The following is a 26934-nucleotide window of genomic DNA, read 5'->3' as shown; positions in this document are numbered from 1 at the left end:
TGGAGTTGAGATGTAAGCAGATAATTTTTGAGCTTCCCTCCTGCAGTGATTTCCTGGCATTTAGTCTTAGGCAGAGTACAACTGAGGTCTGATGGTCTGATGTAGGTTTGTTATGCTAATGGCCACCTGCTGTCTTTGTTCTTGAACTTGACAGAGTGAAGAATAAAATTTAGGTTTATTTATTTATTTATTTATTTTTGCTTCCCTCTCCCCTTTGAATTAATTCCACAGACCTTTGGTGGGCCCCTGCTGTGGGTCAGCACCCCATGCTGGGCACTAAGGGACCAAAGGTGACTAGAACACACCTCTGGCCCTCAAGTTTCTGAGTCTTCCCCCAAGTAAGCATCATTGAAGCAATGAGCGGAAGAAGCCGTGAGACTGAGCTGGAGATAGATGCTGTCTGCTCATGCGCCAGGGCTTAGAGACCTCTGGATGATGCTGGCACTTGCTGCTGACATGATGTTGGGGTTCCCCGACTCCTTCCATCCTTCTTACCCAAAACACAACCCCCCAGACTTATATTTGGAGACTTGGTCATTTGTCCCACAGTCAGTTCCCCTTTGCAATTTTCCAGCCTGCTCCCTCCCCACCCCCAATGTTGATTTTTTTTCTTTTGTCTGAGTCTGTGTTCAAAAGGAGTGAGTGCTGTTTGAAGGAACCCATAGTTTTTCTAGTGGGATAAAAACAGAGTGAGACTGAGTATCTGGAAAAAGCTGAGCTAATTTCTCAACCACCACTGGCTGCCACAGGTCTGCATTGGTTCTATTGCTGGCAACATTCTAGGCTGAGCCTTGGAGATCAGGGTTGAATTTGCTCATCTCTGTGCCTGGTATAGGTTTATCAAATAATGTCCTTTGGTCCCAGGAGCTGGAAGTGGCAAGCAGGGAATAGTTGCAGGTTACCTTTGGAAACACTCTCTGTTCTGAATTTCCAGGCTGTATAACTACTGAAGGTGGACAGCTGTCCCGGGCAGATACTCCTGCTTATGGAGGCTTGCAGGGACCATCATCCTTTTATCAAAGGCACCAGTCCCCAGTGGCTCAGCAAGAGACTCTCAGCCACCCCTCACACAAGTTCCAGTCTCCAGCCCTGTGTTCCTCCTCTGTGTGCTGCTCCCACTGCTCCCCAGCCTCGCCCTCCCTCAAAGGCCAGGTCCCCCCACCCAGCATACACACAGCCCACAGCTTTAGGCAGCCCTCTGAGATGGCATCCCAACAACTGGGGTCTCTGCAGTGCTCTACCCTGCTGCCCAGGGAGAAGGAGCTGGCTTGCCATCCTCAGCCCCCAAAGCTGATGCAGCCCTGGCTGGAAACCCAGCCCCCTGTGGAGCAGGAGAACACATCCCAGCGGCTGGCACCACAGCTGACTTCCCAGCCAGTATGCATCGTGCCCCCGCAGGACGTTCAGCAAGGAGCCCATGCCCAGCCTACCTTGCAGACCCCCTCTATCCAAGTCCAGTTCGGCCACCACCAGAAGTTGAAGCTCAGCCACTTTCAGCAGCAGCCACCTCAGCAGCTGCCCCCTTTGCCCCCTCCACCGCCTCCACCCCAGCAGCCGCCGCCTCCCATACCTCCGTCCCAGCATCTGACCTCTAGTCAGCATGGGAGCCCTCCTGGGCCTGCCTGTTCCCAGAATGTGGATATAATGCATCACAAATTTGAGCTGGAGGAGATGCAGAAGGACCTGGAGCTTCTCCTTCAGGCTCAACAGCCCAGCCTACAACTAAACCAGACCAAATCTCCTCAGCATCTTCAACAAACCATTGTGGGGCAAATCAACTACATTGTGAGGCAGCCAGCGCCTGTCCAGTCCCAGAGCCAAGAGGATGCTGTGCAGGTGAGCCTCAGGGTGGCTGGGGAGGGGTTGGCAGGGGAGACACACATTCTCCCTGTCCTGGGATTACTCGGTAAACACAGCCTCCGCAGTCACTGGGTTGCAAGGGAACACAGTTTCTTCATCTGTGGGTGTCCTTGAACTCAGCGCTCACATTTCAAGTCCTTCCTGGACTCCACTGCCCATCTCAGGAAAGCTCCCCTAAATACAGTAGTCCTGACAGAGATCTAGGCTCAGTACTCTCCAGAGTGGCCTGGCTTAGCCCTGCCCTCCTAGATGACACTAGGGACCTTGTCCATCAATAGAACCTTCCGAGCTGTGCCACATTCCTGCCACTGCCAGCACAGAAGGGAGGTTATCTCTTGTCTTTGTAACCTCTCACTTCCGTTGCTGGGAACTTATGAATCTCAGATGGAAGGGGAGACCTTAAGGAGTGGAGAGCAGGTATGCAGTAATGCTAGTGGGCAGCATCTTTATTACACCACACAGCTGTAGACTTCAAATTTGTTTCAAACTTTCTAAGCTAGGTATGTTTTATATATAATATATCATTTATTCTATCAAAAGTGTTAGGTAGGCATTGCCAATCATTTTTTATAGGCACAGAGGTGGGGGTTGGAGAGGGCAAGCACTTTGCCTAGATATCCTAAACACTGAGTGACAGAGCCAAGACTTGGATCCTGGTCTGCTGACTGTAATTCCACAGGAGAGGCCTTGTTCTCTCCCCTGGGGTGTTGGGTGAGGGGTGATGAGTGCTGCTCCTCTCTTCTCTCAGCTAAGAGCCAATTCAGGGGGTACAGGTTGTACCTCTGGGATCTTTGCTGGTTTCCACATCTTCATCCGTAACTCGTGCTTTTCTTTTCTTCCAGACTTTCCTATTCTCGCCTCTTCTCTCTGTCCTTTCTCACTTCCCCCTGTGGTGTCTCCTTTAAATGTGTAATCACATTTATATCTTCAAAGCGGCTCTAGGGACTTTTACTTTATTATAAAATATAAGGCTTCACATTTATGCTTTAGCACTGACAATGTCAGATCATCTTCAGATGTCTCCCTCTGAGGCTCAGTTCCTTTGAGGAGATAGGGAATCATCCTGAGGATGGCAGAGAAAGGTCTAGGGTTCATTGAGGACCACAGGCAAAATGTAAGTCAGATGTGTTAGGATCACTATGGTGAATACAAGAGTTTGACCAGAATTCTCATTTTGGCTTCTATCCTAAGACTGTCATATTTGGATGTAGTCTCATGAAAAGTTTAGATAAGAGGATCTTTCTTTCTGAAAAATTTCCAGCAGTTCACAATGCGTAGTTGGTGGCAATGGGCAATGCAGGGTGGGTGTCAAGCCTTTGTCGCTGCTGCTGTTCTTTGCAGGAAAACCCACCCAAGTTCTTATTTTCTCCTTCAGGCTTCAGATGAGCCTTCAGCGTCTGAAGGTCCAAAGCCAGCTCTCCCTCTTGACAAGAATACTGCTGCTAACTTGCCCCAGGCTCCTGGGGAGGAAACCCCTCCCGGTGTCCCTCCACTGGACGGCACCATCCAGCACTCCTCTCCAAATGTGGTGAGAAAGGTACTAATGGAGCCTGCTTCCCCTGACCACATGGGACCCCCTGCCAGCCAAGACCCCAAGGACCTGGATGAGGATGACTGGGTGGGGGGAGGAGTGTCCCTGTTCCATCCCTGGATATTACACAGCCCTGACTCATGCCTTCTGTCCTAATGAGTCAGCAACATAGGTCCTCCTTCATGCTCATTTCCACTCCCACACGCACACTTGAAATGGGACCAATTGGGCTTCGTTTAGAGTATAAGGGGGAAGGAAAAGGGAAAGAAAGCCAATTCATGACACACTTACACTGGGCTTGGAATGGTGCATGGGCCTTCACGGTTCTGTGAAGTGATCGTCTCCATTTTCTAGCTGAGGTAACTGAGATTCAGGGCCCTATAGCTAGTAGATGAAAGGGCTGAGATCTATTTAAAATGAGGTTTGTCAGAATCCAAAGACTGAACTGTTTTTCTCTCTGCAACAAAAATGGGGAAAATATTTTATGTGGCTGCATGACCCAAAGTTGATGGGCTTTAGAATTGGAATCAGTGGAGTTTGTCGGGGTGGGGGGTAGGGGAGTGATCTGCAGCGATGTCCTGACAAGGTGACTGAGCCACTAGGGCACTGAGAGCTCTTGAAGATAAGCAACTGGAGCCCTTCCTGTCTGCTGACTTCCCTGCTTGCTACAGGGCATCATTTACTCTGGCAACTACCCAGAGCCCCACAACTCATCAGCTGTCCTCCCCATATCCCTGCCCTTCGCCCTCACCCCTGCCATACTCCTAGCTAGAACCTCACTTGGCCCTTCCCGTCTCCCCTGTCCCTGTTCCACTACCCTTTTGCCTTCTCTGGTCTGGTTCCCTCGGCCCCCCTGCACTTCCAGTCAGCCGTGTGCTTGAAGCCGTGTCAGGTGTTGGGTACCCCCAGCCTGTGCACTCAGCCCTGCACAAGGCTCTGGCTCTGTAGCCCCAGTTCTGCAGCTGTTCTGTGTTCCTGCCCCTCACCATATTTCCCCCAGCACCATCGCCACGTATATCTTAGTCTATCCCAGTGATATGTGAGAAGAGACTGCAGAAAAGTAAAAGATGCAAAGATGAAATGGTAACTTGGAAATCCCTGGTGGCTCTTGAAGTCTGGCTAGGCCTCTAGTATTACTGGGTTTTGGTCTGTGCTGGGCCTGTCCTGCCCTGTTAAAACAGTTTGGCCTAGAGGCCATAGAGATGCTATAAATGGACTCTTTGTGGCTCTCAGGGGTTTAACTTTTTAATACTTGGGCCACTTACCTATCCATCTGTCCAGTTATTTATTCACTCAATGTTCAAAAAATATAGATCTGTCTCCTACTATGTGTCAGATGTTTTGCTAGGTGTCAGGCACATATCGGTGAATAAGAGTCTCACATTGGAGCTTACAGTCTAGTGGGAGAGACAGATGGTTAAATGAGCAGCAACAATAAATGTGATAAAGTGCTGGGATAGCCACTGGGGTAGAGAGAAGGAGCGTGTAACATTGGAAAAACTATTCACAGAGAACTTCCTAGGGGACATGATTTTAAGCTGAGATTTGAAGAAGTCAGGCTAGTGAAGGGAGATGAGGGAGAGGGCTGGACTAAATAATCAGAGGGAACGGCCAGTAGGAGGGTCCAGAAGTGAGAGAAAGCCTGGGGTACGTCAGGGGGTTTCAGAGTGCTTGGCTTGGTGGGAACATGAGGTGGACTGGGGAATGGGAATGGAAGCAGACTGCTTGGAAGGCCCTGTAAATTGTGCTCAAAGTTTAGCATTTAGTCTTGGGAATTGTGTTGTGAGGAGTGAAGGAAGGATTTCTTAGCAAGGAGGGACATGGTTTGAATTAAATTTTAGAAAGGTCACTTTAGCTATAGGAAGGGAGACCAAAATAGTACAGAGGAGAACAAGGAGAGATTGAATGGAACCAGCAACAATGGGTATAAGGAGGAAGCATGGACTTCAAGAGATCAGATCACAGGAGCTTTTGGACTTGGAGTCTGATTGGTGATGGGAAGTGATGGAGAGAAGGTCCTTTGGCTTGACATCCAGGTTTGTCTTGCCCACTGGGTTGCCGTTCACTGAGGTGGGAGCATGGGAAGAAGAGCCTATTTTGGGGGAGGAAAAAGGTATATTTGAATTGTTGGCTTTCTCCTGTGGAAGCTATATAAGAAGATGCCCAGAAGTTAGCTAGCTCTAGATGTCAGTAGTTCAGAAGGAAATATGGGGATTGGCAGTGCTCAGGGGTTAGGAGAAGCCGTGTACAAATTGCTACTGCTTTAATGGGGCCTGCTTCTGTTTCTATAGACAGTACGGAGGAAAGGAGGGGAGCGTGTGCAAACATGAAGTCTTTGTGCTCGAGTGGGTGGCCCACAGGGCTCTCTGAGCATCAAGGGGATGCTACTGTGTGGCTCTGGGTTCGCAGTGGGGTTAGTAAGGTCCTAGGAACTCGAAAGTCCTCATTTGGAGCTATCTCTGGCCCTTATTAACCTGGGCTCAGGGAGAGGTTCAGAGGAGTATGTGGCCTGGCCCTTTCCTGATAATTTTGTAGGCTTCTTCATGGCTTTGACTCCCCACCCCCACCAACCACAAAAAGAACCTCAGTGTTGCCATCCTGGCTTAGAGGAGTCTTTGGGTCTACTTGACTGAGAGAGTTACTGGTTAGACACAAAGCTACCAAAATAAGAAAAAGGACTTTCTTTTTTGAGGGAATTCATTGCCTTGAAGCTGGGATTGGGTATGGTGGAGGGTGAGATGGTTGAGAACATGGAATAACATTTTGAGTATCTTATCATTGAATGATAATACTTTGTATAGCATTTTTCTACCTGTTCCCTTAGGTTTTTACATGGAGTATTTCATTTTATCTCTTTGTTTATCCTAGAAGTACTATGAGGAAGCCACTTTCATATTCCCCTTTGAAAGATGTGGAAACTGAGACACAGAGAGGTTAAGTGACCCACCTAAGAGCTATACAGCAGAGCATTGAAAAGTTAGGACCAGAGCACAGGTTCCTGACCCTGGCCGTGCTCAGGGGCTAGGTTAGATCGCCTCTCCTTGAGCACTGCCGTGGGAGAGTCAGGACTCCATCTGGCCTCTTATTTGTTGGATTTTCCTCTTTACACTCATTGGGAGTAGCCTAGGCCCTGCTGGGGAGAGGTCTTAGGACCCAGCTTCGTCTGGTTATCTGGTCAAGGTGTGTTAGCCTCCAGCCTGCTCCTAAGCCCGTGATGGCCTGCAAGTACCAGGAAAGTCAGAGGTCTATGGGAAGGCCACAGAATGGAGGAAGCCGGGGCAGCCAGCGCCCCTCTGAGTATTCTGCAGGGACTTGGTCTGAGCTGCCGACTGACATTCCATCACCACGGGGAGGACTTCAGTGACAGCACAGCAGCTGCGCACATGCCCTCTCGAGTTGGTGCTAACTGAACTGCTGGTGAAAGCATTGCTGCCGAAAAGTGAGATAGGCAAATTTTTGAAGGATTTTCTAGTGGCTTGAGCTCTGCTCTCTCAGAGGCAGCGACACCTACTACCTTCCCTGTATCTAGCAGGGTGTTCTGGAATGAATTTTGACATCTGTCTGGCCCTCGCAGTTGCCTCATCTTGGTTTAGCCACTCTGAAGAGACCATGGTTACAGCGTGATGACAGAACTCCTTACATCCTGAGTAAACCCGGAAGGCATTTTGATGGCTTCATTTGTACTTTTGAACGAGTCAACTGATGAGAAACACACACACTGTCTTCCTCAGAGCTCTTGTGGAGTCAACGATGTAGGCATCACAGAGAGCCTATCTGAGCCCAATTCAGCTGCAGGAGGACCTCTCTTCTGCTTACATGTGGTCTACATCCTCTGCAGGAGGCTGAGAGACCACCAGGATCCTGCTGATGGCTTCAGAGGAATCTGAGATTTATTTTTAGCAAACGATGCCTAAGCAGGAGGCTTTCTTGTGGTCTGCATTAGTAAGAGTGACGCAGAAGAGCGAGGGATGATGACTCACACAAGCATTCACTTCATTACCAAAGCACTCTGATGCCTGAGCTCACAATCTGATTCCTACAACTCAGATCTACATTAGCATGTGGAGGAGGAAATTAAAGCCCAGTGACGGGAAGTATCTTGCTTAAACTCATTCTCTAAATCCTGGGTTTCATAAGGAAATACAGGGTGTCCTGCCTTCATGGTCTCCAATTCACGTCTGTGGGCCAGATCATGGCTTCTCAACTCCAGCAATGGTCTTTTCTTTAAAGCTCGGCCTCAACAGCAGAACTTGGTCAGAACCTTCCCAGGGCCTCAGGAGGCTTTCTTAGGGCACAGCCCAGGTTCTGGTCAGCAGTTAGCAATTGCAGAACTGTACAGAGATCTGCTCTGTGCTGCTCAGAAGCTAAGCCAAGCATTCCTCAGGTCTGGCTTCCTGAATTTCACAGCCTCTAGGAAGGGTCTTTCCTCAGTTCTAGCTCAATTTCATTCACAGACCAAATCTAAGATCCTTGTCTAGGTCTCCTGGTCCATGAGAAAACGGGTCCTTGTTTCTGGGCCCTGAATTTCCTTACACTGGACTGGCCAAAATATCTCTGGGCAAATTCTCCTAGTCTCCAAGGCTTGGGTTTTGGGGGTTCCACTCATTCTGGCTTTTACTTCAGGTTTACTGGAATCCACTTGTTCTTTTTCTCTTCCTTCCCCCTTAGACTCTGGAGTCCTCTTTGCTTTTCCTGTCCTTCCTGAATCATCAGGGCGCAGGGCACTCTTCAGCTCGTCTCTCTCCACCACCCATTAATGTTTTCCCATTTGACTCTGGTCAGTTAATATATGTTACCATATCCACAGGAGTAGCCTTAATTTGCACAAGAGCTTTTCATGGAGTTGGGGGAGCACTCACTGTTATTAAAGGGCAACAACTTATGAAACCACTTGCTAGGAAAGTTAGTTCCTTCCTCAGATGTCTGACTCAGTTGTTTGAAAATCTACTAATGTTCAACTAGTCTACATGACATGAAGCTGTCAAAACACTCAAATATTCCAAGATTTAATTCATAAGTCTGTTTATCTCAATCCTTGTCTTCTTATCTGTTTCCTTCAGCCAAAGTGAAGGCCTTTAGTGTGTTTCCAAGATAGTTTCCAAGTCATTGCCCCTTCTCCTGTGTATGTTTACAGGGTGGTCAGTCTTTAACAATTCTGATGATTGGGACAAAACCCTAAAACCAGAAGTGAGCAGGTGAAGCTTCGGAGCAGCAATGAGAACAGAGGTCATACACCCACACATCCTATTTGGTGTGAGATCATAAGTCCCTGCTCAGGTATCTAGACAGAGGTCTTGACTGCAAGCTTAGTTATATGGTTTCCTCTAGAATTTTTCATTTTCCTGCATTAGAGCAGTAAGCAGGGTAGTAGCAAGGAGTTGTGATTTCTGTAATGGCAGCTAACGACAAGGGAGAAGACAGGAAACATCACCTGGGAAAGTGCCACACTGGGAGGTCATTTGGCGAAGGGACAGGCTCAGTCCTACAGACCTTAAAGCATCACTGAACTGCAGTCTACTCCAGCAATAGAAGTCCATCCAAGTTCCTTTATGTCACTAAGAATGGTGTAATGAGGCTCCATGTACTTTGTTTATTATGACAAGGTGGTGTGTAAAGTTTTAGAAGTACTCCTATTCAAGATATTTTAAAGCCAATTGCATTTGTTACTGAAAGAGGTATGTTTCAGATACTTGGAAAATTAATTTCTGTGGAACACCACCCTATTTGTGCTACTCTATCCCCAGCAATATTATCTTGCTGTAAGAACCTGGAACTTATATTAAACTCAGGGCATGTGCATTAAGTGTCTGTTTATTGACTTCTCTATCATGTCTTACTAGACTACTAGCTTTATGGCTGATGGCACAAAATCAAAACCAGCCAGAAGATTTTTAAACCTTCCTAGTCTTGGGCCTATATACGCTTGGGAAATCTGTGAGTGATGACTCTGTGTCTCAGTTTCCTTTTCTGTTGAATGAAGGAACCATGCTTTCTCTGAATTTCGTGTGCCAGTCATTGCAATAATGTAAGCACATTGAACTCCAGAACAAGATCTGAATGGTGAGGATGGGGGGAGGGGAGCACCAGGTGGAAGAGCAGAGGTCAAACAGGAGACAGGCTAGGTGGGTGAAGAACTGCACAGGTGACTAGTAAAAGAGCCTGAAGGTCAGACAGTTCAGGGAGGTCATAGGTCAGGCACGTTGTGAAGGCAGGTGGTTCAGACAGGTACATTCTGTAGGTTTCAGGTGGGATAATTTAGACAGGTCACAGGTCAGGCAGGTGGAAAACAGATCAAGGAAGAAAAATAAGAGAGGAAAGGAACAGAGATAGGATCATGCAAGTATGGGAGAAGGAGAGAAAATTAGGAGCAAGCGATGAGATGCTAGGTAAGAGGCTCAGGGCAGTCTCCCCTTGTACCCCAGTGCCTGAGCTTATTATCAGAGTCAATATTTTTGGCATTTTTGACTTCTCTTTCTGTCCTGATCTAGAAAATAGTTTATTTTCACTTGCAAATCTCAAAATACATATTTTTACCTCATGAAATCTGTAGGTTTTGTATGTGAAGAAGGCAAGGTATCTGTTATGTAGCTGACAACTTGGGAAGCAGTTGCTCTATACAGACCTTACAGCTGGCCATATAATTTTGCCTCCTCACATTGCACCCCTGAAGGATCCTGGGTGCTAGAGAGGGCAGGCAGCATCATCTCCATGGAGGGATGAGCTTCTCCTGGGTGTGCGACACCAAATGTCAAGTGCAGCCACGTGCCCAAGCCTGGCATGCTCTCAAGAAGCCCCATCCTTCCTTCCAGACCCTGGAGACCCAGCCTCCTTTCCTAGCCCTGAAATTTGGCCCTCTCCTTCTCCCTACTCACCTAGTAGCACTGACAGCAGGGTAGGATGGAGGTTCTCAATCCTCTCTTTGTTCCTGCACAAGAAATATTCCCGTGTGTGTGTGTGTGTGTGTGTGTATTTTAAGATTTTATTTATTTGTCAGAAAGAAAGAACATGCACAAGCTGGCAGAGTGGCAGGCAGAGGCAGAGAGAGAAGCAGGCGTCCCACTGAGCAAGGAGCTCGATGCGGAACTCGATCCCAGGACCCTAGGATTGTGACCTGAGCCAAAGGCATTAACCCACTGAGCCACTCAGGAATCCCTTGTTTTTATATTTTGTACCTCTTCACTCCAGAGAGCCAAATGAAATATCAACAATACCACCACAGTATACCTGTGTTCCTGAAATGCCACTGTATTTGTGTAGCCTGTAGAAATGGGGTGGGGCTGGCTTCCTTCTTGCACTTCCTCTGAGATCCTTCTCAAACTTCTCACGTGGATGTTTCTCAGGTTCTTTTTACCACTACCAGAGCTTCCCCCCACTTCCTGATGGCCTTGGTCTCCTTGAGGTTGGCTGTGGATGTGGACATGAAGAAGACTAGTTTTCAGTATCATAGGACATGTTATTGACCCGGTGCTATGTGCTGGCTGCTATAGGAGCAGGTTCAGCAGGCCCAGCTCGAAATAAACTCTGATGGAATTTCCATAGTTCTTCCATGGCTCAGTCTGCATACCCTCCTCTATCATTATATTCAGTCACACTTCATGATATGCAATAAGTAATCAGGAAAGGAAGTTGATATCCTACAAAAGCATCCTGCCGCTAATCTGCAGATAGAGGTGGAGATAGCCTACCTCTAATCTGGGGAGTTTTTGTCCTTGGGAATTTCATGTTGTGCCTATTTTGTGACATACAGCACCTGACTGTTTTTACTTGGGATTGCCACTGGCAGTTATTTGGTGCCCTTCATGCTTGGCACCAAGGATCTCAAAGAGCCATCTGTGTCTTTCGCAGACGAAATGACCACCAGAGCTGCAGAAGATATACATGTCAAATGGGGAAAGGCTGAAAGAAACCAACTCAAAGGATTAGACTGTCATTTATTACAGAAGGGATTGCAACCATCACTGGGCATTCTTGTCCTTAGATAAGGAAAGATAGAATCTTAAAATGCTGTAGTGTGTAACCAGGACAGCGGAGATGCCAAGGGGAGGCAGGTTACGGCATGTTTGAGATAGCTCTTCCATACTTAATCTACCCAGTTTGTTTTGCGTTTCTCCCCAGACCACCTTCTCCTCAGTATTTATCTTGGGACTTCGACTGTAGAGCAAATTGGAGCCTTTTTATCGAACACTATTGAACTACCAAGGAACATACAAAAAACAAACTCTGGGGAGACAAAGGGCATTTATATTTAGCTCGTCTGCTTTTTAAAATTGAGAATTAAGAATAGAACATAAAAGCTTTACCAAAGCAGTGAAATAACAAGGGGAAAGCATTGGGAGGGAAGAGAAAGAGGTGATAAGAAAACGAAAAACAGGAGAGGAAGAGAGAGACGGTTGAAGAAAGCAGGCAAAGTAAGGACAGTGGCTGAAGCAGAGTGTGGGAGAGGGGAAGCTGAGTTCCCACAGAGAAGGACCAAACCAGACAGGCCATGGTCAAGACTGTGGCTTCAGCGCCGAAGATCTGGATTCTAAATCTGTAAAAATCCCACATCACATGTCATGCTTATTTGTTGAAACATTGAAAGGATTGCCCCAAGATCAGAAATAAGACTAGGATGGCTCCTCTCACTAGTTTCATTTGACCTGGTCCTCCTGTACTTAGCTGGCAGAGTAAGGCCGGAAACACAAATGCAGGAAAAGGAAGGAGTAAAACTTAACTAATCACGGATGACAAGATTTGTGTGCACAGAAATTCCCCAGGCGACTTCAGCAAGGTCTCTGGGTACAAGGTCAACCTATAAAAGTCAATTGCATTTCTATGTATGAGCACAAATAAAGGGAAAATGGAGATTTACAAAGTGATGTGTTCAACTGCATAAAACATTTCAGATGCCTTGCCGAGCCTCGTTTTTCTCAAGTATAGGGTTAGGGCCGCAAGAACAACACTAACAGTCACAATACGAGGGGCAGCAGCGGCCGTAGCTGGGGGTCACAGAGTACCTGCCATGTGGCGGACAGTGTTCTAACCCTTTACCCTTGTCACCTTCACAACCACCCTTTAACATTTGTGATGAGGATTTAGTGAGGAAATGTATGTAAGATACTTAACAAATTTCCTCACATGTAATAAATGATCAATAAATGTTAGCTATATACAGACAATCATGATTTTAGAGAGACACATGGATCCAGCTGTTAATAGAGCGGAGCTGCTATTTATTTGGTTCAAGATTTGTAGAACATACAGTCATACATTGTTGTTGTTTTTTTAAAAAAATTTTAAATAGCTCATGAATTCATTTATTGAGTCAGGTCTAGAAGCTGCTCCTGGGTCTAGAAATACAGTGGGTAAGCAAAATAGATAAAATCTATGCCCTAATGGAGTTTATGGTTTATGGGGGAAAATAGAGATTCATCATATAGTCTCACAACTAGGAGAATATCACCCCACCCAGCAAAAAAAAAAAAAGGAAAAGGAAAAAAAAAATCACAGGTGAGCTGAGTTTAGAAGGACAAGCGGTATAGGGGCAGGGATAGGAGAATGTTCCATGGAGAGGAAGAGGTCTGTTTGAAGGGGATGAAGGTTGTAGGTGAAAAGAGAGCTTTGCATGTTTCAGGGATTGAAAAAAATGTCTGAGTGGCTAGAGCTCAGAGAATGGGAGGGTGGTTATGTGAACTGTGGCTAGAGTAGGACAGGGGATGGGCAGTCATTTTCACAGCTGTCCTAAGAACAGTGCAGTGTACTGTGGGGCTTCATGCAAAGGAATGATGTGGTCAGATTTGTGTTTTGAAAATATTTCTCCAATGAGGAGACTACTGCTATCGTCTGGGAAAATACAAGAGTGTAACCCAGACTAGGATACCAGCAATAGAGAGGAATTAGTGGGAAGATATGTGACTTGTTTAAGGGGTAGAATTGATGAGGTTTGGAATTAGCTTGGGTGAGGGAGGGGGGATGGCCCACTGATGCTTCCCCTCCTAGCATCTGACTTGAAGAACTGGGTGACTAGGAGGGGCATTCACTGACGTAAGGACAGCCTTTCTTCACTGTTAAATAGGTTTGCTAATTTTGTAGTGAAACTTGAAATGATATTTGAAGTGTTTACTTTCCTGTGGAAATTTGAATATCTTACTCATGGGGAAAGGCTGAAGACACTGATTTTGGAAGCTTAGAGATATTTACTCTTTGTTTCCCCTTTGACTTTCAAAAGATGCCAAGTTGTTCTATCTTTAGTCTAAAAAGAAAAAAAGGCAGGGATATCAAACTTCTAAATTCCTAAATGTTACATTTAGAACCAGTCTCTCACCATCCACCCTTCATCATATGTGTTTCTCCAATCTGTGAAATGGAATGCATCCAGTGCAGAAATCTATGTCTTTAACTTCACTTTATGAACCTTTAGGTCTCTTCTTCCTGCAACACCAAGTAGTTAGACAGGAGAAAACAATTCTTAGGGTTGGGAAGTTACAGCCTCATCCAGTGATTGTCCATACTCAGTCATATTAAGACCTAGCTGCTCTGATGTTCTCTGCTTCTGGCTTGGAAGGTCCTGGACAGATAGAGTTGGGCTAGGAAAGACTTTCCCATCTCTTGGTCAAAGCTTTCCCTTAATGCTAGTGGTTCTGGAGTTGATCTAAGCAAGCCCATGAAAAGGGCCTAGAGTTGGCTCAGGTTCCCCAGGACTGATTGGGTGCCCCTAGACCTTGGCATTATCTCAGAGAAGGCCTGAGGCAGATCAGAGTTTGAGCCTTCTGGACTTCTTTCCATTTATATGTAGCAGAAACTAGCCCAGAGGAATGCCAGCAGGGATGAGAAGGCACTAGTGGTTTAGTCAGTGGGAAATGTGAAGTTGAAGGGCAGTCCCACAGTCTGATCCTATGCCCAAGTACTGGATGGAGGTGAAGAGTGTGGGTTGATGGTAGCTCCGTGTGTGTGTGTGTGTACCACCCTCATGGCAGGTTGTAGGTGATCTCTGTCATTCTCCCACACTGTTTCATCACTGTTTCACAAACACACATGCACACCAGTGTCCTCAGTCTGTGCCGCCCTCTCTGTCAGAGCCTAGCAGCCTCCTTGGCGTAGGGGACTGGGAATAGGACTTCATATGTTGTCTGAGTTCCCTGCAGCTACTAGACTCTGAGGCTGGAGTGAAATCTGAGCATGGGAGCTCTCTTGGGCTGCATTTCTCCTCCCCTCCCCTCATCCCCTGCTAATGGCCTGACTCTACGCTGTCTTCGTTCCCGCAGCACTCCACTTCGGTGAGCATCATGGGCTTCTCCAACACATTGGAGATGGAGCTGTCATCTACCAGGCTGGCAAGGACCCTAGAGCCACAGATACAGAGTGTGAGCAGCCTGACTGCTGCCCCTTCCCACATGGTCCCAAGCCTACTGAGCAGCACACCCACAACTGTGTCCGGCCTGATGAGTGGTCAAAACCAGGCTATGCCCAGCCTGACCGTCAGTCATCTGCAGACTGTACCCAGCCTTGTGCGCAGCACGCCCCAGTCTATGCCTGGTCTGATGAATGAGTCCTCCCAGGCCATCACAAGCCTAGCAAGTGATCACTCGCAGGCCAGGCCCAACCCAATGTCTGGTACCACCCAGACTATGCCAAGTCTGGCAACTTGTCCTCTGCAGAGCATGCCTCCAGCTTCTGACATGCAACCAGAAACCGGATCCAGCTGCAGTCCTGGCTCTGGCCGAACTGGAGGGAGCCTGTGCCCTGCAGATGGGGCTGACCCCTCCCTTGGGAATGCCCTGTGTAAGGTAAGTCCTGGGGAAAATGACATAAAACTTCTTCTGCTCATCATTGAGCAGCAGGGTGGCCCCTGAAAGGCTTATCCTGACATTAGCTTAATAGCTCTATGACTACTAACAGTAAAACCATCTGATTTCTTTGATTCTTTTTGGCCTTTCACTTTTGAAAGATGGAGAATGAGGATTCTACTCGCTTCACTGACTCTCTGGGACAAGACGCCACAACCCCGGGTCTGGAGGTTTCCAAGGATTTGGCTGTGCCTTCAGAACTGGAGGAGCCAATTAACCTCTCTGTGAAGAAACCTCCACTGGTCCCAGCAGTCAATACATCCATGGCTCTGCAGCAATACCGGAACCCAAAAGGTGAGGTGCAAGTCAGTAAGCAGCCTGTCACTCGTGCTGGCTACTTCAGATACAGGTCAGGAGACAGGCTTGAGGCAGGAGGGAGCAGCATTTCTCTCTCAGGCTCATTTCACTTCCCTCCAACACAGACTTACTGGGACCTGTTCTGCTTCCCTCATTGTGGCCAGGACTTAGCCTCCTGTAACATTTCCATGCAAAAAGTTCTGGAGGTGGAGGAGAGGCAGGGGAAACAGGAAGAACTCATCCCAGAGGGGCTAGCCTTAGCAAAATATTTTAGGGAAAAGAGCATATCTGACTTTGGAGTCAGGTATATCTAACTTAGAAAACTTTTTACCTTTCTTCTTTTATTCTTTGTTCTGTTCTTTTTACCTTTGACCTTTCTGAGCTGGTTTCTTTCTCTGTAAATGGGGCTAATCATAGCTACTACATAGACTACTGGGACCAATAACTACAGTGAGATCATTTGATGACTTTCTCTGTAGTAACAAGAATTGGCCATGCTTTGCCTCACACCTGGCAGTCCTATGGATTTGTGTTGTGCTCTAGAGTAAAGGGAATTTGGACCAGTGCAGACTCCCTCTGATTCTCTTCTCAGCTACCTACATACCTTCTCAAATGGGGCTTCCTTTTTTCTGTCATAAGCCAGGGCTAGCTGGGAAGTTTGAAAGCAACCACGGAGTGACTGTTTGGGACTTTTTCTCTTTAATGTATGATAAGTGTTTAGTCTGTAATGATCACTCAATTTCTGATACATTGAATAAATGAAAATGAAATAATTTTTCCCCTTGTTTTTTTCACACTGACTGAAAGACCAACTTATTGGTTCTTGTTAACTGCATAATAATGGGACCCTGAATTTTAAGCAGTTAAATTTTGGGGGCCCTGGTTGCCCATGGAAAGTGCCTGGTGCCGAGTGTGCTCAGTAAATGCCAGTTTCCTTCTCCCTCCCCACAGCACCTCCTGCCCGTCTACACAGGCTCTACTGCACTACTCGGGGTAGGGCTGCAGGGAGCCTTTTGCCTATGGAGTATGAACTAGACTCTCAGGTAGTACTAAAATCCCAGCACTTGGGTGGAAAGGCAGAGGCTGGACAGAAGGACTCCTCAGAGCATGTAACACTAGTATATGGAGCACAAGAGATTTCTGAACTCACTTGGAAGGGGAGAAGCTGGCCCCTCAGCACCTGACCCAACACTCACCCCTAGATAGCCTCTGAATGTAATGTTTGTTTTTTTAAATTTATTTTTAACTTTTTTAATTTTTAATTTTTAAAGTTTTATTTAAGTAATCGCTACATCCGACATGGGACTCGAATTCACAACCCCAAGATCAAGAGTTGCGTGCTCTTCTGACTGAGCCAGCCAGGCACCCCATATCTGTTTGTCTTTTTATTTATTATTTATTTATTTATAAAGATTTTATTTATTCCCATTTGAGAGAGAGAAGGAACACAAGTAAGGAGTAGGGAGAGGAAGAAGCAGGCTCCCCACTGAGCATGGAGCCCAACGTGGGGCTCGATCCCAGGACCTGAAGATCATGACCTGAGCCAAAGGCAGAACTTTAACCATCTGAGCTTCCTAGGGACCCCTCTGTTTGTCTTTTAAAATATTTTATCTATTTATTAGAGAGAGAGAGAGAGAAAGTGCGCACGCACGCACATGTGAAGGGAAGGGCAGAGGAGAGGGTAACAGTCCCAAGCGGACTCTGCACTGAGTGTGGAGCCTGATGTGGGCCTCGATCCTAGGACACTGAGATCATGATCTGAGCCGAAACCAAGAGTTGAGGCTTAACCGGCTGAGCCACGCAGATGCCCCTGTTTATCTTTTTAAAAGAAGGTGGCCTTCTTTCTCTCTGAGGAAGGAGAGCCATGGTAGGATTGCCACCATTATGAATGATTACAGTGTGGGTAATGATTGCGTGACAGGTGTGTGGCCAACGGGATGCGTAGTACATATGAGTGGAAGGTATGGGTTATAGGGCATGTTATCAGAAATGTACATCACAGGCATTTGTCTTTTGTCTTAGAGCATGAGCATTTTGAACAAGGAGCCGTGGAGACGGATGCAAAGGAGAATCAGAGTATCAGGTAACAGGCTTTTGGCCCAACCTCCCTCTCTCACCCTCCAAACTCATGTCCTGGGAGGTTGGCACAGGAAGCCAGCATCCTTCATGACTAACTAGAAGCAGAACTTTACCTGTAACCATCTTCTTCAACTCCCAGACCCTCGAGTAGAATCATGTGGTTGGGAGCCTAGGATCTTGTGGGAGGGAATCCTGACTCCTGCAGCAGGAGGCATGTGCTTCCTCTTTAGGAATTCCCTTTCTTTGAGCAGAGGCCCCCTGCCCCCCGGGGCAGGAAGGTGACATGTAGGCCTGCACAGGGTGGGACTGGGATCTGGGGCAGCAGCATGTGGGATCATGGATGAGCTGACTTAGAGGCTGGGGTCAGAGGAGGCTCCTCCCGAGACCCAGGGGTATCTCTCTTGCCACAGGCCCTTCCACAGCGAGCCCAAGATTCCCTACGTGCGGCTGGAGCGGCTCAAGATCTGTGCTGCCTCCTCAGGAGAGATGCCAGTGTTCAAGTTGAAACCCCAAAAGAATGAGCAGGATGGGAGCTTCCTGCTGATCATCGAGTGTGGCACTGAGTCCTCCAGCATGTCCATTAAGGTACCGCTCTGCTCTGTCTTGTCCTTGAACTTGGCTCACCCTGGGAGCCTCTCTTTTCTCTCTGTTTCTGTCAGAATTCTGGCTGTTGCTGACGCTGACCCGGTGCAGATTTACCCCTGGCTGTGAGGGGGTTGTCCCAGCATTCCTGGGGCTCAGCTGGCCTGGGGGCCTGGTCAGTCCATCCTCTCCCTCCCTCCACAGCTTGTTGGTGCTATGCTCTGACCGCTGACTCCCTTCTTCTCCAAGGTCAGCCAGAACAACATGCCTGATGCCATCCAGGCCCCAAGTCTGGGGGGAAGAAAGGTCACTGTCACTTCTCTGGCTGGGCAGCAGACACCAGAGGGGGAGGGTGTATCTCCTGAGGAGCAAAGACTCATTCCTCGGACCCCTGGAGCCAAGAAGGGGCCCCCAGTACCCATGGAGAACGAGGACTTCTGCGCCGTGTGCCTCAACGGAGGGGAGTTGCTGTGCTGTGACCGCTGCCCCAAAGTGTTCCACCTCTCCTGCCACCTGCCGGCCTTGCTTGGCTTCCCAGGGTAAGCCATGCAGGTCCTAGCAGGGTACTTTTCCGAGAGGCCTCTCCCAGGCCCACACAGCTCCCTGGGCTGGGCTTCTTCCCTGTCTAGGCCCCTGTGAACTACAGGTCTGTGAGTTAGCAGCCCTGCTGCTGTGTCTTGTGTGCACGGACAGGCAGATGTTTGAGACTGAATTGGTTTCCTTTCTTCCTCTCTTCCGAGCTTCCTCCTACACACACAGATTTGTCCCCATACTCCTGTTGCAGCCCCTTGCTGAGTCCTTTGTTTTTTCTGGATTCACTCCATCCCAAGTTACTGAATTTCTTTCAAGCTGGTGGTTAGGAAGCTATTCCTTACAGGGAGGACTAGGTACTGAGTCTCCCAAAATATTGCACCCCACCCCACCCCCCGACCTGCCCTGGGTATCTTGGAACAGAGGGATAGGGGAGGTGGCTCTGGGCCATGTGCTGAGGCCTCACTGGGCCTCACCTGCCTCTGCAGGGGAGACTGGGTGTGTACCTTGTGCCGCAGCCTGACCCAGCCAGAGATGGAGTATGACTGTGAGAATGCCCGCTATTACCAACCTGGAACGCGGGCCACTCCTGGCCTGAGCGTCTATGACCAAAAGGTAGGGAGGGGTCTCTGGGAACAAGGTTCCCTGCCTGGGGCAGCCCCCTTGTGCCAGGGGCTGAGACTTTTCTGAGGGGTTGGGAGGCCTCTCCAGTTACCTCTCTGTTGGGTAATGCCTGACAGCCTGGCCCATGGGGGTTTGCTGTGCATTCCTTCCTGCCAGCTGTTTTCCTCTGGTCTGGGAGGCTGGGCTCTGCCTTCTCATGGTAGCCCATGCCCTGTGGGACAGAGCTGCCCCTGCTGGAGTTACCAGGGTCACTGTCTTCAGTCTTCTGGAGTTGGGGCCAGGGAGAAGTAACATGCTGCCCGTCTGGTTTCTGCAGAAGTGTGAAAAGCTGGTGCTGTCCTTGTGCTGCAATAGCCTCAGCCTGCCCTTCCACGAGCCCGTTAGCCCGCTGGTAAGGAAGGCTGCCTGTTTCTGCCGGCTCCCGAGGTCCTGGGCCCGTGGTGGGTCCCAGGGGTATCCAGAGCATGGCCACTTGGAAATCGAGTTAATACGTGCCCAGACTAGCGGACCCAGCCGTGGCCACCACAGCCCCCCAACCCCACGGCCACTGAACCGGACTGGACAGTGAGCCAGTCCTCTTTTCCCCCATCTCTTTGTCTTCTTTCTTCACTTTTCTTCTTGCTGCCCTTCTCTTTGTTGTGTTCTTTCACTCCTGTCCTACCTCATTCTCCATCTTTTCCTTCTTCTTCTGTACCTCCACTTTTTCTGTCTTCCTGCTTGGCTTCCCCTTCTCTCCTCCCCCAAGGCCCGGCATTACTACCAGATTATCAAGAGGCCCATGGACCTGTCGATCATCCGGAGGAAGCTGCAAAAGAAGGACCCAGCTCACTATACCACCCCAGAGGAGGTGGTATCAGACGTCCGCCTCATGTTCTGGAACTGTGCGAAGTTCAATTATGTATGTCTTGCCTGTTTTCCCTCTCCCCTATTTCCCGGGGACCCCAAGACTCTTGGCTGGATGGGGATATCAGGTTTGGTCCTGAGTTGCCATGAAGACTTGGGAACAGACTTTTTGGGGCCCCCAGAGTGAGTATTTATCTCTCCCACTCTTGGGCCTCAGCATGGACTCAGGAGGAAGAAGGGGGAGTGCTAGTGGTTGGCCATCTGTGGGTAACTGTCAGGGCCACTTCTGCTATGAGAGGTGATACTAAACTGATTGTCTTAAGTCTTTAGGAGAAATCTCACTTTCTAGACCTCCAGGAAACTAGCCAGGCTTTGCACTCGCTGTAGAGCTCTTGAGGGACCATGAAGTGATGGGCTGGTGGGAATGGGCAGGAACATCACTGCTGTCCTTCCCACTCAGCCTGACTCAGAAGTCGCAGAGGCCGGCCGCTGCCTGGAAGTGTTCTTTGAAGGCTGGTTGAAGGAGATCTACCCGGAGAAACGGTTTGCCCAGCCAAGGCAGGAGGACTCAGACTCCGAGGAGGTGTCTAGCGAGAGTGGGTATTCCACTCCCCAGGGCTTCCCATGGCCCCCCTATGTGCAGGAGGGCATCCAGCCCAAGAGGCGGCGGCGACACATGGTAAAGATTGCTGCCAGGTGGTGGGCGACGTGGGGGGTGGTGGGGCAGGCAGGGGGCACTCAAGCAGCATGTGTAGGGCAACCTAAAGCCAGACTTCTAGGGAGGCACAGGTGAGTGGTGACAATGAATCCTCACTCCCAGCCCCTTAGTCTAAGGGGAAGACAGCAGTGTGAGGCTCATGAAGTTTAATTACTGCTGAGACTTGAAACTCAGAGAGGTGAATGTACATGCCCAGGTCACCCAGGAAACTAGCAGCAGAATCAGGGTAAGAAGCCATGGCTCCCAGCTCCTAGCTTGGGGCTGGTTATTCTGCACTATGATCCCTAGGAGAGGAGAAACAGCTGTCTCTCTCTGATCTCAGCTTGGGTTTGGGAGAAAGGAAGGTGTATTTCCAGCCCCTTGGTATAGAGAAGGAGGGAGAGGTGTTTCTCGCAGCAAAGAGAGCTCCTCCGACCTTGTGTCTGGTCCCACATAGGCAGACTCAAGATATCACTTCAATGCGTTTCATTCCACTGAACTGTATTGCCTGCCTGCTGGGTGCCGGGGCACAACCAGCCACCCCACCGCCCCGTTGTGTACCGTACTTGGCACACTGTAGTGTTCAGTGCCTGCAGTGAGCCTCACTGTTGCATTCCTGGGCTAGAGTAGAATACCTGCCATATATATATTACACACACACACACACATATATTTTTTCCCCTTTCAGGAGAACGAAAAAGCAAAACGCATGTCCTTCCGCCTGGCCAGCAGTGTCTCCCAGGTGTGAGAGCTGGCAGCAGAGCGAGCAGCCTGGCAGCTGCCATCCCATCCTGTCGACCACTGTCCCCACCTTTCAGCTCATTCTCTTCAGACCGTGGATGTGAGACGAGTCTTGTCGAGCCATGGAGTGCTCTTCTTTGCCGTTTGCATCTTACAGCATTCATTTGGGAGCCATTGTGCATCCACTACAGAGAAGATTCCAGTAATAAACAGCAAAGAGGGAGGTGTTCCCGATTCCCAGACAAATCAGATGTGTAGGGTCCACTGGACAAGACCGCGCCGGTCAGGCTCGGGAAGGCCTAAGCTTCTTGGTGACCTCTTTCTGCTGAGGAAAGCAGACTTTTCTCACCTCTCAGTGCGCAGGGCTCAGGAGCAGTGTATATATCCGAAGTCCTCCTGGGCCCTGGGGTGCGGTGTGGAGAGAAGGGAGAGAGGTTCTGACATATAGCAGGCCTATGATCACTGGCCTAGCACAGCCAAAGACTGTCACTGTTTGCCTTTGCTTGGCCTGCTAGGACAGGATGCTGCCCTGTGCAGGGTAATGGAGGCTTCTAGAGGCCAGAGGTCTCAATTGGTGCCTATTTGGGTTCTAACGGTTTTCAGGGTATTTGTTCCTCATGACCCCTCTTCCGATGTTGACTTAGGTGGCCGCTGTGCTCTAGGTGGTATGGCCTTCTTGATGGGGCTGGGTGGCTGTGCAGGGACTGCTGATGGCTTCAGGCTCAGATTTCACTGGCAGGCTTAAGGAGATGTCAGCTGCAGAGCCTGTCCTCTGTGTTACTGACTTTGGGTTCATAGCTATTCTTCGGGGTCAGAACCTGCTTTCCTGGGAGTGATTGTCAGTGGCCATCTCTTCAGTTTCTCCACTCAGGTCTGGACCCTGAGTTCTGCCTTGGAAACCTGAGAGGCAGGGGCTGGCCAAGGAGGCGGCCCCAGAACAGCTCACCCTGCTGGGCTTCTCCTCCTTCTTAGACATGCTAGCCCTCAGCTTCTCCACTTTCACAGAGCCAAAGATCAGAAGCGAGTGCTCTGACTCGCCTGTCCCTGGGCTCCCCACAGCCCAGAAAAAGCCAAGACACTAGTGGCCACCCTTTTCTGATGGAGGCTGGAGAAGGCCAGAGGGTGAGCCAGGAGCCCGATCTAACTGCTCCTGGGGGAATGTTGTGTCTAGGGTGGAGAAGGGAGAAACTTGAGAGCTGAGGAGCCAGAGTCCTTCAGTGACTTTGAAGCAACTTCAGGATGTCACTTCTCCAAGAATGCAGAGGGAAGTGTTCTGGAAGCCGCAGGCACAGGAATTCCAGACTGCATCTCAGGTGGAGAGGGATCTTCATGGCCTGAGAGGGGTGTTTTGGAGGAGGAGGCATAGGCAGCTGCGGGGAATCAGGCTATTTCCCCAGTGAGGACTTGGTGGAGAAGGAAGCTACTGCTGATGATGCTGGGGGAGATGAGAGCGGACGTGCCCATGGCCTGGCCTGCAGACGAAGCTGTCTCTGGTCTGGGTCATGGTGTGACTAATTTCAAGGGAGTCTTAGGTCATGGCTTTATTTTTGCTAAGAGATGAAGTTTAAGGAAGTTCTTGTGTGTAGGGCCTTTGTCAATGGGAACATTCTGCTTGGAGAAAAGATTTCTTCTCTCCTTGTCAGTTGGTGTTACTGCTCATTTCCTTCACCCCGCAGGCTGAGAGGCCATCTTCACTTCAGAACCAATCGCGCCGTTGGCCTGCCATTCTTTCACCAGCCCTTGCCAGGCTCTCCTCCGCAGATGGGCTTCCACAGTCCTGTTTCCTAGTCAGGAGTAACTAAGTCTTTAATACTCCAGTAGCCAGGCAATCTTTAGGTCTAGCTCTCTGCTCTTTGGGGCACACATGACTCTGGCTTGGGTTTTAGCCACTTTCCTTTCAATATTTGAATCTTTTTTCCCTGTTCAGTTGACTTGGCAAGGTTCCCTCTGTAATTACCTCACTAATTTCATGCTCTTGGTCATCTTTCCTTTGTTGTGGCCCCCACCCCCACCTCCCCTGAATGAGCATCGTGGTGCTATGTGTCGGACAGCCAGGTAAGGGCTGCAATAGGCTCAAATCTGATTGGGATCCTTCCACAGGACCAACTGAGGCCACAAATAAGCAGAAATGCCTGGCTAACTGCTTGGCTTCCCTCCTATGACATATAGTGTGCTGGGCCAGAGATCTTAGTAATGTAGTAGAGAGTCACATATTCCTTTCCCATCGCAGAGACCCTGCCTGCTGAGAGGTCCACTTCAGCACCTGAGCAGACGGAGGGTGTCCTTCCCCACAAGGGTGCAAGGCCCTGCCCCACCACACCACCTCTGCACTGGTTACCCCACACCCCGCCTCTCTCCAGGCTTTTCCTGTGGACTTAGCACCAATGTTTTATGTCGTGGTTTGGTTTTATTTTTGCATGCAGAAAACAGAACATGGGTTTTTAGAAATTAAAAGAAAAAGCTGCTAGCCGAGTGACTGACTTCAGTGGCTCTTTGCTAACGTCTGAGCTGATCCTGCTTTTGACTTACTCCCATAATGGCCCCCTTTGAAGTCAGTCAGATCCTTTGGCCTTTGACTAAGTCATGAAATGGCAGTGAGTTCTGGGTCCTCCCATTATAGAATGCATTCTGAAAGGAGAAATGGGGCTCCTTGGATATACTGAGAAATAGGAGGGCAGAGTGGCTTCAGTGGATGCAAAGGGGATTTTAGTGCAAAAATTGGTGCAGGATGAAAAAAAATTGGTGCAGGATGAATTGCGGAGTACTCTTCCAGAACATGGGTAGTCCGGCCCTACCTGACTTCTAGCAGTTGCCAACTACACCCCCTCTACAGGTCTCCCTCCCACAGTGGCAGCTGCCTGACCCTCTTTAGACTCTGCTCTAAGACTTGATAGGTTCTAGTTCCCTCTGGCAACAGGTCTTTGCCTTGCTTCTAAGACCTAGACCTCTCCTCATTTGTTCCCAGGCTCTGCTCTGCTCTCTCTCCCACTCCCTGATGTCATGTCACCTGTAGTCTTCTCTTCTGAACTCCCAAGCTGAGACTTTGCTCCTTTGGGATCACCATCCCCCATGCTTCCTCCTCTCCCATGCCCTCCCTGCTGTTTATTGAAATTGCCTGCTCCTTTAGCCCAGTTCCCTGACCTCCTCTCTCTTTGTGTCAGCCTTCTCCCTGGCTGTTTCCTCTCCCTAGCCTGAACCCGTGGTCCATCACATATGGACATTTTTATCAGGATCCTGAGCTTTCTTATCCCCTCTAACTCAAAACTTCCCCTGAAACTGTCAACTGTTCTCCATTTTTGGCATCAGCTTATTTTCTCCTCCCCTCTCCTGGGTCGCTAAGCATGACAGCTTCATAGTTGACACCCTCAGTTGGGCGGTCAGCATTGATGGGTGTATCTTTGACTTGTAATTACACCGCTCTCTGTCTATGCCCCTTATCTTTGCTCTCAGCAACTGACTGACCCCACTGCCTACTTCACAGACCAGAGTCCCTAAAGTGAGAAACTCCCTGCCCATTTGCTCCTCTCTCCCTCCCCTCTGTGTCCACATCCCTCCTCAGATTGTTCCCTTCTGCTCCTGTTCAGTGCTCTGTTTCTTGAATCCTGCTCTGTGGCCTCCAAGACTTTGCTCTGTCCCTTATCCCACCACTCCCACTTCCTGGGAGCTCAACCTCCCTCTCCAATGGCAGCTCCACAAAGCCTACACACAAGCAGAGGTCGCCCCCAGACTAAAACAAAGCTTCTTAGAATCGGTTGCTCCTTACCCATTGTCCTTATTGACTAAGTTTCTTTAAAAAAGGATTTTTTTTTTCCATTAATTCTTCTCACTCTTCAACCTCCACAGCTTTTCATAAGAGTCACCAGTGACCACCCAGTTGCCAAATCGAAAGAATACCTTTCAGTTCTCAACCGTCTTGACGTCTCCACAGCATTTCACACCATCTGCCACTTGTTCTTTGGAGACAGCCCCATCTCATGGCTTTTCTGACACCGCAGGTGTCTGGGTTATTCTCTTCCCTCTCGGCCACACAGGCCGAGACTTTCTTAACGTCTTGACAAGCGAACACATCCATAGCTCCTTGCGGTCTCCCCTCTTCAGGAATGGGGCAGTCAGGAGGAAGCACGGCTGCTCCTGCTCCCTTCCCTCTGTGTCTTCCTGTTTTCCCTGAGTCTCTTTCTTCCCCTGGGCTCAGTTCTCCCCATGCCAGTCATGTTTATGAGCTCTCCTGGGAAGAGAGCTTCTGCAATCCTTTCTCTCTGTCCTTCCCAGTGCAGCACAGAGATCGATTTTAGCTATGTTTGCCAAGAGGTCTCATCCAACTCAGCCCAAGAATGTGGATTGAGTCTTACCAAAAAGCAGTTTGGGTAAATGGGATTCCCAGGCTGGTGGGCAGCTCATCGCCATGATCCCCGTACCAGTTAGAGCTGGCCACAGTTGGTGAGGTGCTGGGGATCATGGTAAAACATGTTTCCATTGTGTGGGTCATTGTGCTTCTAGTCGGGAGGAGGATCCCTGCAAGGGTGGCTGTCTGCCACTGATAACATTCTGGTAGAGGGAAGACTGAGAAGTGCTGGGAGTCCTCACTTGCTTGGGGCCCAGTTGAGGTCAGGCAGGCCTCTTTTAAAAGGCCAGGTCTCTCCCATCTGTACTGATAGCTCCCCGTTTGCTCCAGCTATTCCTGGAGTTGGAGGCAGATGTCAGGTGTTTTCTTGGAGGTGGGGTGAGATAGTAGAAAGTTATCTGATTTGAGATGCTGAACACCTAAATTTTGGTTCTGCCAGTTATGAATTATGTGACGTTGGGTAGTTTCCCCAACTTGGTTGGGGGAGGGGGTTGAAAACGGTGATCTCTCTGAGGCTGTGCTACTGGAATGATGGTGCTGGTGATTCGAACTCTAAAGCTCAGGCGCCACAGGGAGCAAGGGAATATTGGGGATAGGACATAGCTGGGGAGTCTTGGCCAAGGCAGGACAAAGGGACTGACAGGCTAGACTGAGCACTTTGAGGAAAGCAGCTTTGAGCTGCTTCTTGAGCCATATGCCCATTCCTCAAGCTGCACCTCTTTCTTGGATATCTAGGATGAGTTCCTCTTGGGCCTTTTTCAGAAGTGGCCATTGGATTCAAAGTGGTTGGGGGCAGGAAGAAGGAGTATTGTGAAGGGAAATGTCACTGATCTTAAAAGGGCCTACACATTCAAGAACAAATTAAAAACAGCACTTTTCTTTACCAATAACTGTGTCCTGGAGTGTTTCTTCAGTAATGATGGCCGAACCTACTTCGTGGTCGTCTTGCCCCTGAACTCCAACATCATGAAGAACACAAGGT

The 26934-nt window shown here is 49.0% G+C and overlaps 1 protein-coding gene across 6 annotated transcripts in view; it reads left to right on the top strand.

The window, feature by feature from the left end:
* The window catches only part of TRIM66 (tripartite motif containing 66), a 59489-nt gene extending 32647 nt beyond the window's left edge, over positions 1-26842 (top strand). For all 6 annotated transcript variants that reach the window (XM_059135334.1, XM_059135349.1, XM_059135341.1 and 3 more), the window contains 12 exons: positions 935-1836; positions 3236-3397; positions 14635-15156; positions 15318-15510; positions 17536-17596; positions 18003-18177; positions 18424-18713; positions 19194-19320; positions 19646-19720; positions 20075-20227; positions 20633-20851; positions 21558-26842. In XM_059135334.1, the coding sequence (XP_058991317.1) occupies positions 935-1836; positions 3236-3397; positions 14635-15156; positions 15318-15510; positions 17536-17596; positions 18003-18177; positions 18424-18713; positions 19194-19320; positions 19646-19720; positions 20075-20227; positions 20633-20851; positions 21558-21617 (2939 nt within the window). In that variant the 3' untranslated portion in view covers positions 21618-26842. The remainder of the gene's footprint in view (positions 1-934; positions 1837-3235; positions 3398-14634; positions 15157-15317; positions 15511-17535; positions 17597-18002; positions 18178-18423; positions 18714-19193; positions 19321-19645; positions 19721-20074; positions 20228-20632; positions 20852-21557) is intronic.
* The last annotated feature ends 92 nt before the right edge of the window (positions 26843-26934 follow it).

The sequence above is a fragment of the Mustela lutreola genome, chromosome 1, assembly GCF_030435805.1.
Source record: "Mustela lutreola isolate mMusLut2 chromosome 1, mMusLut2.pri, whole genome shotgun sequence".
Classification (NCBI taxonomy): Eukaryota; Metazoa; Chordata; class Mammalia; order Carnivora; family Mustelidae; genus Mustela; species Mustela lutreola.
The sequence above is the reverse complement of the archived record's forward strand: the minus strand, read 5'-3'. Positions and strand labels throughout refer to the sequence as shown.